Source organism: Mauremys reevesii, linkage group 2 (genome assembly GCF_016161935.1).
Source record: "Mauremys reevesii isolate NIE-2019 linkage group 2, ASM1616193v1, whole genome shotgun sequence".
Lineage (NCBI taxonomy): Eukaryota > Metazoa > Chordata > Testudines > Geoemydidae > Mauremys > Mauremys reevesii.
Genome location: NC_052624.1, coordinates 68,053,805 through 68,065,937, shown reverse-complemented (window position 1 = coordinate 68,065,937; position 12,133 = coordinate 68,053,805). Strand labels below are relative to the sequence as shown.

The window sequence follows — 12,133 nt, the reverse complement described above, 5'->3', positions numbered from 1 at the left end:
CAAGTAACTCCTTGCTTTTGCCAGTTTCACTTTGTTGTTTTGACATGAAAATTCTAGATAAAATACCCCAAACTTCTAACACAAAACAACTTGCTGGGTAGTTGATTTACATTAGTAAGTAATCCATAGCTCATGGTTATTATTACAATATTCCTCCAATGGAATAAACATATGAGAAATCGCATTCTATTCTGTTCATATTTTGCCATTACCAAGTGAAACCATTCAGTACTTAGGGACAAATTCTGTGATCAGATCGTCAGTATATACCCCATCTTGGGATTTTTTTTTTTGCAGCAAGTTTAGCAACTGAAGCTTTGAAGCCTCCCTGTTTATCCACAGGAACTCTGTTGCCCTAGTAAATACACAAGTCTTTTGATCTACTCTTGTCAGTGTTTGTGTTATTTACGTTGTTAGCTCTTCCAGGCAAGAACATTACTTGTAAAGCACTACAATGCACCTATGATGCTATGTTAGTAATAACGAACCATTTTCACTGGGAAAAAATATGAAGCAACATGTGTATTTTTGTTAATAATGGAGTGAGTTATTAAAATGCTACTACCATCTTGTTACGGCTGATGTAGGCCAAATTTTGTAAGTGTACATTATACTTGGCCTTTGATAGAATAATGTGCATATTTGAATCATTTATGCATGACCAATATATGCTTGTATTTTATTACTGTACTATAATTATTCAGATATTCAATTGAAAATGTAAGATTCAGGGAATTCATGTGGATTTATGGAAATGCTGGAAGATTTGAGGTCCATGGCTTAGATCCATTCATCTGGTATTTAATTTGTGAAAGATACATTAATGATCCAATTATTTTCCTTGTTCTATAATAACATTCAACAGAAAACATCACAAAGGAAGTGTCTTATGAAAATGTTCTAATTGATGTGCTAGGTACAGTGTGTTGTATAACTGTGATATGGTTATTTTGAACTCAAAAGATTAGGATATAATAATTAACAAATGATGTATTGCATTTCATGGCAATATGCAGGGTATGTTGGTTCCAGAATTGTTGGGATGTGACTATCACTGATCAATACATTTCCTTGTAGCTCATTAAAAATGAGTTACTTACAAAACATTTCAGTTTTGTTTGTGAAATGGTATTCAACATGAGCAAAGTTTGTCTACAAGGCCATCTGCCATCTTACTAGGTTTGAATAGCCTTATGTGGAGAATAATAATTATTCTACTGAAATTTCAAAGTTCCAATGGCTAATCTACCAAAAAAGTGTTACTTGCCTGAAAAGACTTCCAACTTCTTTTTAGGATAAATTCTGATCATATTATTGTATTTAGTAATAATGATAGGACTCTACAACAGATCAATGATTTTTCAGGTAACACCACTTACAATTAGGAAGGTGATCAATGCTTCTTTAGATAAAGAAATGAAAGAGATGGTTCTTTATCTGAGTGTCAGAATGAACAATTCGCAGAAACAAAAACATGAGACTGGTGAGATTTATACAAGGGTAAAAGTCACATGGCAACAATGGTGTGACCAACAAAATGGATGGGGGGGGGGGGAAGAGGAGAGAGAGAGAGAGAAAAAAGAAATAATGTCCCCAGATAGATTAATCAAATAGATCACCCAGAAGGAAAGGAGACCATGCCAAATAACCCAAGGTCCCTTATACTATATGTTACCCATGGTTTTCAGAAAACAAAGCAGTGCTAACTTCACTGTTTTCCTCCAGACAGCGTCAGGAGTAAATCAGTGGGGGCACAGCTCCTCCATCTGATAAATGATTGGTACAAACAAGTGTGTTTTTACCTAAAAATACTTTGTTATTAGGTCTCAAGCATGTGCATACACGCATGCTGTTGTAGCAGCTTCAGAACATTCCAAACATTTACATTTACCCAAAGTCTGAGATGGTTTTGAGGAATCAGCAACCAGCCTTTTGGAGCGCTCCTTCCTGCCACCTGGAGTGGGGCTTAGGTGCCAGATCCTTGCCCAAATAGAAGCTTCAATGCACGCTAACTAAAGTTTTTATAGGTTTTCTTCAAACAAAGCATATAACTCAAATTGCTCCTAACAGGCTAACAATTTCCTTAGCAACACCCAATAACAATGTGTTATTTTCCTTATCCGAAAAGCAGCTTCAGCAAAAAAAAATGTAAACACAGACAACCAGAATCAAGATCAGTTTTCCACATTTCCACTCCCGCCCTTCTCATGAATCTGTTCTTTCACTTTATCTATCCCAGTCAGTAAAACTGCAGCTTTCAACTGTTTTTGTCTGCCTAAGAAAAGCCAGATTTTGACCCTGGCTTCGTGGTATCCTCACTTCCAGCTCAGGGAGTGCGAGTGGGGGTTGTGTGTGTAAGATGGTTGCTGATTGTATCAAATCCAGTTCTCTCACAATATAGTCTATATGTCAAACCTTCATGCATACTGGAAAAGAACAGCATAGGGAAAGATTGAAGTCCTTAGCATATGTATTGTATAACAAATCCTATCCACTTAACTGCCTGTACAATATAATTTGCAAGAACTTTGAAATAAATGGTAAAATAAATGTGTTTTTCTTAGTCACCAATGAAACCCTTTTAAAACTTGTGTGTGAGAAAGTTTAAATTCACTAGAGTTAAGGATTTCTCTTTGGGTCCATCTATTCTTATTTTAAAAGAACTTTTAAGCAGCTTTTTAGTGAGAGTCCTGTTAGTTAAAATAAAGCATTCCTCATCAAGATGACGAAACAGATAAAAAATAAATATTTGTTTATAGAGAGTCTAACATGAGATAAGAACTATACACAAAACTGGAAAGGAGAATAGAAAAAAGGCTTGAAATAATAGATACATGAAAAAAATTAACAAAAGAACACCTTAGTATGGTCAGGATTTAACAAATTAGGTTGAATTGTGAAAGATAACTATGTCCCTCTCTAGAAATAATAAAATATGTTCTTACCCCCAATCTTTGCTTTTGAGAATTTTAAAAGTTACAGCAGTTAAACCCACAGTTTGACCTACTATTCACTCTTTAGGAGAGACATTTAAGCTGAACACTTCACTCCACTCACCGGGCTACTGATTCAGGAAAGCACTTAAGCATGCCCTTAATTTTAACAATGTGCTTAAATGGGATTTAGGCATGTGCTCAAGTACTTTGCTAGGAATGCCTTCCTGAATTGAAGCTCAGATGAGCCTGGCAGTTGTCTTCCACTCAAGGCAAAGGATTCACCCAAAGCACTTTAACAGACATTTCTTTTCTCAAACGAAAGCAACAGTCCACATCCTATTAATTTTCTTGGTAACTGGTATGCAGCAGGCACAGTATTCTATTGTTCTTGCTCATTAAACTTCACATGCTTCTAGAAAGTGCAAGAGGTATTTTTCCTTCTTGTTGTGAGTGCTTTACCCTCATCAATGATACTGCTAAAAATGAGAGCATATCTTACCTAAGATTCCTCAAGGAATCAATTCTGAAGCATTTAGAGGAAAGGAATGTGATCAGGAACAGTCAGCATGGATTCACAAAGGGCAAGTCATACCCGACTAACCCAATTGCCTTCTATGAGGAAATAACTGGGTCTGTGGATGAGGGGAAAGCAGTGGATGTGTTATTCCTTGATTTTAGCAAAGCTTTTGATATGGTCTCCCACAGTATTCTTGCCAGCAAGTTAAAGAAGTATGGGCTGGATGACTAGACTATAAGGTGGTGTGACAAAGTTTCTCCTCTACCTTGGTGGGTCCTGCGCTTATTGGCAGATTTGCACACCTTAGTGATCTTCCCCTCTGGTGGAACCCACAGTCTGGGTCAACTCCTCCTGTATCTGATCAGGAGTTGGGAGGTTTGGGGGGAACCCGGGCCCGCCCTCTACTCCGGGTTCCAGCCCAGGGCCCTGTGAATTGCAGCTGTCTATAGTGCCTCCTGTAACAGCTGCATGACAGCTACAACTCCCTGGGCTACTTCCCCATGGCCTCCTCCAAACACCTTCTTTATCCTCACCACAGGACCTTCCTCCTGGTGTCTGATAACGCTTGTACTCCTTAGTCCTCCAGCAGCACACCCTCTCAGTCTCAGCTCCTTGTGCCTCTTGCTCCCAGCTCCTCACACGCCCACCACAAACTGAAGTGAGCTCTTTTTTAAACCCAGGTGCCCTGATTAGCCTGCCTTGTTTGGCTGCAGGTGTTCTAATCAGCCTGTCTGCCTTAATTGGTTCTAGCAGGTTCTTGATTAGTCTAGTGCAGCCCCTGCTGTGGTCACTCAGGAAACAGAAAACTACTAATTCAGTGACCAGTATATTTGCCCTCTACCAGACTCCTGTACCCCACTGGCCTGGGTCTGTCACAGTGGATAGAAAGCTGGCTGAATCGTTGGGCTCAACGGATAGTGATCAACGGCTCCATGTCTAGTTGGCAGCCGGTTTCAAGTGGAGTGTCCCAAGGGTCGGTCCTGGGGCCGGTTTTGTTCAATATCTTCATTAATGATCTGGAGGATGGCATGGACTGCACTCTCAGCAAGTTTGCAGATGACACTAAACTTGGAGGAGTGGTAGATACGCTGGAGGGTAGGGATAGGATACAGAGGGACCTAGACAAATTAGAGGACTGGGCCAAAAGAAATCTGATGAGGTTCAACAAGGACAAGTGCAGAGTCCTGCACTTAGGATGGAAGAATCCCATTCACTGTTAGACTAGGGACCGAATGGCTAGGAAACAGTTCTGCAGAAAGGACCTAGGGGTTACAGTGGATGAGAAGCTGGATATGAGTCAACAGTGTGCCCTTGTTGCCCAAGAAGGCTAACGGCATTTTGGGCTGTATAAGTAGGGGCATTGCCAGCAGATCAAGGGATGTGATCATTCCCCTCTATTCGACATTGGCGAGGCCTCATCTGGAGTACTGTGTCCAGTTTTGGGCCCCACACTACAAGAAGAATGTGGAAAAATTGGAAAGAGTCCAGCGGAGGACAACAAAAATGATTAGGGGGCTGGAGCACATGACTCATGAGGAGAGGCTGAGGGAACTGGGATTGTTTAGTCTGCAGACGAGAAGAATGAGGGGGGATTTGATAGCTGCTTTCAACTACATGAAAGGGGGTTCCAAAGAGGATGGATCTAGACTGTTCTCAGTGGTAGCTGATGACAGAACAAGAAGTAATGGTCTCAAGTTGCAGTGGGGGAGGTTTAGGTTGGATATTAGGAAAAACTTTTTCACTCAGAGTGGTGAAGCACTGGAATGGGTTACCTAGGGAGGTGGTAGAATCTCCTTCCTTAGAGGTTTTTAAAGTCAGGCTTGACAAAGCCCTGGCTGGGATGATTTAGTTGGGAACTGGTCCTGCTTTGAGCAGGGGGTTGGACTAGATGACCTCCTGAGGTCCCTTCCAACCCTGATATTCTATGATTCTATGATTCTAAAATAAAGCAAAGTTTATCAAAATTACACGTGTGAATAAAAATTATCAAAAATTCTGAGATATCCAATAGAGATTTAAAACAGATACAAGATTCTTCAGTATCTGCAAGTACAGTGATGCAGTAGTTCATGTACAACAAATTGATTACAATCAGTTCTCTCACTTTGCTAATCTTGAGGAATTTTCTCAACACTTTTTTAATGTCTCTCTAAGATTGCACAAATTATCCATCAAAAGTATCCTTGTCAAGGCCAACAAAGCCCTCAGTCTTGTGCTTTACCTTCAGTACAGGACTGATCCCATTGATTTCAGTGTGCTTACTCATGTTCCAAAAGTTTAGTCCTTGCTTAAGGGTTTTGCTAGACGGACACAAGTGAACATTAAGCCTATTATTTTCCACTCCCACACAAATATGAAAGAACCAGTTCTTACACAGAATAAACAGAAACCCTAAAAGATCTGAACAACCTGTCTCCAGAACAATAGATCTGGACATTAGAAAATTAGAAAATCCAGCCTCTACGTTAAAAAAAATAAACAATGAGAGTGGAAGGGAGGAAGGAAGGGAGGGAAGGAGAGGGAGGAGGAGAGCAAAGGGGATAAATAAAACAATTACCAAAGAAAAATGTGTGAAAAAAATGGTATTGGGTACATTTTCAATGTGATGCTTGTGATTCTCATTACTGTTAATTGAAATTGGACAGATAAATCCCTCTTAGTGCACCAGAAATTTTACCCATATATATTTATTCATGATTTTACTTTCTTTACTCACTATATCACAAAGCCAAGAGCTGGCACAAAAAAATAGCAGGCAAAGATCAGAGAAGTCAGGAAAAATAAAAAGAACATTTGCTACATGCATCATGGATACATCATTGTTGATGTTTTATTTATATCAAAGTTGTGTATTTCTACCCAGGAATTGAAAGAAAAAAGGTAGTACTGGGCCTTAAATCTTCTGTCTTGCTACATATGAATACTACTACACATAAATCAGATAGACACAGTGTATGTTTTCTCATACTCAGATTCCAATTACTCCATCATAACATCAACCAGTTATCTGCATTCTGTATGGTAAGGGAACCTGTGATCATCCAGTTATTTTAACCTTAAATCTACATTATTTTTACACTCTGTCTCTCCCCAAGATGGATCTAATGGAATTGATTTGTTTTTGCACTTTTTATAATGTAATCCGAAATCACTTCATAACTGATTAGCGAAAACCTCACACATTTTACAAAGGATAAAAATTCTCCTGTCTGATTTGTATCGCAGAACGTAGATCTCTATTGCATATTCTGCAATGGTTGAGGATAATGTGAGCAATTAACAGGGAACAAATAAAGAATAATAGTCAGTGGAGATCCACCATGAGTATCAGGGAGAAGAATTTTCCCTTAAATCTGCATTTGAACTCTACTTCCAAAGGTGAAGAGACAAATATTTCAGAATCTTCCACTAAGCATCGTCTCTGCTAGCTATTCTTATATTGAATGTAGTTATACTTCTATCAGTAAAGGGGAAGAAACATATTTCAAGATGATCTTAAGAACCCCTCCCCCCATTTTCTTCTTTAAAAATAGCCTACATTTGGTATATAAGAAGTTTGGGTTTTGCTCTTATTTCTCATGCATGAGCTAACCCTCATTCCAAATCACCTTTTTTTGTAGGGGGTGGGGATGGAGGGGGGCAGGAAAATGTATGGTATTCCCCATTTTATTTTGTACTTTCAATATTTTCTTTTAAGATTCTTCTACTCTGCTGATAATTTTATTCCCTGCTCCACATCCTTTCTTTTCTACCATATCGCATTCCCATGTCTCTGTGGGTTAAATAAAATCCTATTCAACTTTCCATGTTTCTCTAAAAAAGGCCTTACAGCTATGTATTGGCACCAGAACTGTACTATACTCTTTACATAATGTAGCTACATATTTTTTAATCAATAGCTATAGAACTGTATTGGAACTACAAAAAGTTCTAAGACCCTTCCTGTTATACTCAAAGGCCTATGTGAACATATATGATCAGCTTTTCTGTGTTCACAAAGGAAAGGAATGAATCTCTAAAAAGAAATTCCATGCACCACAAAAGAGCCATCAGGAATAATGCTATTTCCCAATATATTATATTTTTACCTCAATGTTTTGGAGATATAATTACTGGACAGTTCATAAAAATCAGTTTAAGAATCTGAGAAGGGGACAAGCAAAAAAGCAAAATTTACACTTCAAATACCAACATTCAGGTGGATTCCAGAACATAACCAACAGTACTAACATGGCCTGTGTTGTAATAAAACAGGGAAATCATTTCCAATATGAAAAATCATATTGCACCCCTTTTGTTAAGCACTGAAACAATAATAACAAGCCTAACTAGAAACTACATTTTGGTAAGTGGCATGATAAATGAAAAAGAATAAAGAAACTACCAAGTATCTGTAAGAAAAAAATCTATTAGGACATGCTGCTGAGAAATTGTATATTTTAAAAAGTGATATAATTATCTGATCATTACTCCATCTTTTTACATTAAATTTCATCAAAAATGAAAAACAAAATTCAGAAAGCAGAAAAATATATCTTACCTATGATAAAAAGAATTTCCACTGCAATGTCACTGACAGTTGTGCTTCGAGTTGTAGATAGCTCATCATTGCCAATAAAGCAAACATTGTAAGGTACAGTCACAGCAACATAAAACGTTGCCAGTAAAATAAGCCAGTCCCAGCCAGCTTTAAAAGTGCTAAAATGCAACAGTATGAATTTGGACTTTTTTGCATCTGAAACTTTGTATTCCGGAAATGCTGGTTTATCTACAAAAACATTCTGAAAGAGAAAGAATGGGAGAAGTTATGAAAAAATATCTGACCTCAGATTATATTTCAATTAATTTGAACTTTCATGTTATCAAAAGAGCCAAGAAATATTTGTGACACTTACAGTGGGGTAAATACTGCAAAAAGTTTTTTGGTAAATAATCATTCAAATTTACAAACAGATTCACTTTGAGTGTATTTGTAAACTTTTTTGTTGTCACTCTATGAATATGCCTAAAAAACAAAATAATTTGCTAGAATATTTTCCCAGACAGTGAAAGTTAAGCAAATATTGCAGAATATCAAAGGAAAGTGGATTTTCCATTCATAAGCTATAGCAAACATCACTGAAATTTGACCTTGAGAGTTGCATTCATTCAGTTGGGGAACAGAAATATACCACATGACCTACACATCCAATTGTGACGATGCGGTTCTGGCGGGACCCAACTGAGAGTGCCAATTCAGGACCAGCAGCAAAGAATCCTGTGGTACCTTATAGACTAACAGATGTTTTGCAGCATGAGCTTTCGTGGGTGAATACCCACTTCGTCGGATGCAAGTAGTGGAAATTTCCAGGGGCAGGTATATATATGCAAGCAAGAAGCAAGCTAGAGATAAGGAGGTTAGTTCAGTCAGGGAGGATGAGGCCCTGTTCTAGCAGTAGAGGTGTGAAAACCAAGGGAGGAGAAACTGGTTCTGTAGTTGGCAAGCCATTCACAGTCTTTGTTTAATCCTGAGCTGATGGTGTCAAATTTGCAGATCAACTGAAGCTCAGCAGTTTCTCTTTGAAGTCTGGTCCTGAAGTTTTTTTGCTGCAGGAAGGCCACCTTAAGATCTGCTATTGTGTGTCCAGGGAGGTTGAAGTGTTCTCCTACAGGTTTTTGTATATTGCCATTCCTAATATCTGATTTGTGTCCATTTATCCTTTTCTTTAGAGACTGTCCAGTTTGGCCGATGTACATAGCAGAGGGGCATTGCTGGCATATGATGGCATATATTACATTGGTGGACGTGCAGGTGAATGAACCGGTGATTGTGTGGCTGATCTGGTTAGGTCCTGTGATGGTGTCGCTGGTGTAAATATGTGGGCAGAGTTGGCATCGAGGTTTGTTGCATGGATTGGTTCCTGAGCTAGAGTTACTATGGTGCGGTGTGCAGTTACTGGTGAGAATATGCTTCAGGTTGGCAGGTTGTCTGTGGGCGAGGACTGACCTGCCACCCAAGGCCTGTGAAAGTGTGGGATCATTGTCCAGGATGGGTTGTAGATCCCTGATGATGCGTTGGAGGGGGTTTAGCTGGGGACTGTATGTGATGGCCAGTGGAGTCCTGTTGGTTTCTTTCTTGGGTTTGTCTTGCAGTAGGAGGCTTCTGGGTACACGTCTGGCTCTGTTGATCTGTTTCCTTATTTCCTTGTGCGCGTACTGTAGTTTTGAGAATGCTTGGTGGAGATTTTGTAGGTGTTGGTCTCTGTCTGTGGGGTTAGAGCAGATGCGGTTGTACCTCAGTGCTTGGCTGTAGACAATGGATCTTGTGGTGTGCCCGGGATGGAAGCTGGAGGCATGAAGGTAGGCATAGCGATCGGTAGGTTTTCGGTATAGGGTGGTGTTATATGCACTTATTTGCACTGTGATGTCTAGAAAGTGGACCTCCCGTGTAGATTGGTCCAGGCTGAGGTTGATGGTGGGGTGGAAGCTGTTGAAATCGTGGTGGAATTTTTCCAGAGTCTCCTTCCCATGGGTCCAGATGATGAAGATGTCAAATTGCTTAAACAGGACCAATTGCTTAAACAGGGCAGTTACAGCCCTAGGCTGGGGTTTTTCCACCTCTCAGGCAAACCAAACCAGCCAGACAAAAAGGACTTTGGTTTCACCTGACTGGCTAACCACAAGTCACACAAGCAATTTCCTTAGACACTCCAGTCTCCCAGTATCACCACCAGTCCCACTCGTCCTGGGGATGAATGGTTACGAAAACTAATACCCCAATAAAAGAAAAAGGTTCTTTCAATTCCAAAGAATCAAGCCCTAGACCCAGGTCAATATACACATCAGATCTTACCCACAAATCACGCTGTTGCCAATCCTTTAGAATCTAAAATCTAAAGGTTTAAATGGCAAAGTTCTTAGTTCAGGCTTGTAGCGGTGATGGAGTAAAACTGCAGGTTCAAATCAAATCTCTGGAGTACATCCACAGCTGGGATGGGTCATTCAGTCCTTAGTTCAGAGCTTCAGTTTGTAGCAAAGTCCCTCCAGAGGTAGAAGCAGGATTGAAGACAAGATGGAGATGAGGCATCAGCCTTTTATAGGCTTTTCCAGGTGTAAGAACACTTCTTTGTTCTTACTGTGGAAAATTACAGCAAAATGGAGTCTGGGGTCACATGGGCAAGTTCCTGCATACTTTGCTGAGATACAAGGCATATTTGCCTTCTCTTAATGGGTCAATTGTATAGCTGATGGTCCTTAATGGGCCATCAAGCAGGCTAGGCAGAGCTAACACCAACTTATCTGGGATGTCTCCCAGAAGCACAGCATAAGTTTAAAATACAGACAGTATAGAGCCAACATTCATAACTTCAACTAAAAATGATACAGACATACAGACAGCATAATTATAACCAGCAACCCATAATCTGGTCTTAGACACCTTAAATGACCCCCTTTATCTAAGATTTGGTGCCACTACAGGACCTTGGTTGCAACCATGTTCTATATGGTTCGAGATTATATCAATAACGTCACACCAGTCAAAACTACTTCAGCTTAATATAGCAATTTTCACAATGAACTACCTGTGAGAAAACTACAGAGAGAATTATTTGAAGGATTTATCTAGTAAATAATTTTCAAAAACAAATTTTGGGAAAATCTTGTTTGCAGGTCATTCATAAAGAGAAAAAAAAGCAAAATTTACTCAAATTGTTATGAATTAATTATACTACCTTCTTGTAAGAGAAAGTTAGTTTGTTTCAGTTTACCTTTTGATGTCTGCTATATGAACGTTAACACTATTTATAATTACTTTAGGACCAGATCTTGCCTCACACATATATTTAACATGACCCAATAAACATTAGAGAATACATATGGTGCACTGGGTAGTCTTGTTCCCCAGAGGAACAACTTGTTTGAATCCTTATCATTTGCAGAGGTCCCTGCAAATACGAAGTTCAGATTCAAATACACTTCCCAGTTCCTTCATTTTCGGTCTCTCTCTTTTTTTTTTTTTTAATTGAAAGATGAAAAGTCTCCTCCTGCTGAACAACAGCAACTAGTTCATGAACCTTTTCATAATATTATTCACTAACAGAAGGACTTGCCGAGTGTCATTCTGATCCTGGCTAGTGCTGCTATCATCAGGCCTGCAGTACAGATAATGAAAAGCTTCACAAAATACAGTGTAGAAATTGGCGTGCATTCAGCAAGCCAAGGTTGCTTCTGATTCTGAAGCTATTTGACATGAACATAACAGGTGGATAACAATTGTTCAACTGCAGGCATAATCAAACCAGTTTTGTCTGACACAACCTTTATCATTGCAAGTTTCTCAGAGAATGCTCATATTCCTGTCTTTTCCATCCTCAGCCTCTTCATTCTTCAAGGTCAAGGGCTGAATTTCCACAGTTGCTGAGCTTTTGCTTTGTTCTGGTTTTCAACAGCTTCATCCTGTTTTCCTATGTTCCACTAAGTCCAGACTGCTGTCAGTTAATTTTAAATCAGACAGTTTAAAATGTTCCTCTTTGTATTAGTTCTAGTTCTCCTTTGAGAAGCATCTTCTCTTCCAGCTCCTTTTGTTTTATGTTTACTGATGCTAACTTAGAATTCACCATTTCTCCATGACCTTTCTCCCACTTCTCTTCTGCACTAGCTCTATCTCTTTGCTACAATTACTCAAATTATTTCATAGATC

General features: G+C 39.2%; 1 protein-coding gene across 6 annotated transcripts in view; it reads right to left on the bottom strand.

Annotated features, from left to right (window-relative positions):
* Positions 1 to 12,133, bottom strand: part of KCNH8 (potassium voltage-gated channel subfamily H member 8) — a 337,777-nt gene that overhangs the window by 156,197 nt on the left and 169,447 nt on the right. For all 6 annotated transcript variants that reach the window (XM_039525054.1, XM_039525058.1, XM_039525057.1 and 3 more), the window contains one exon: positions 7,994 to 8,234. In XM_039525054.1, the coding sequence (XP_039380988.1) occupies positions 7,994 to 8,234 (241 nt within the window). The remainder of the gene's footprint in view (positions 1 to 7,993; positions 8,235 to 12,133) is intronic.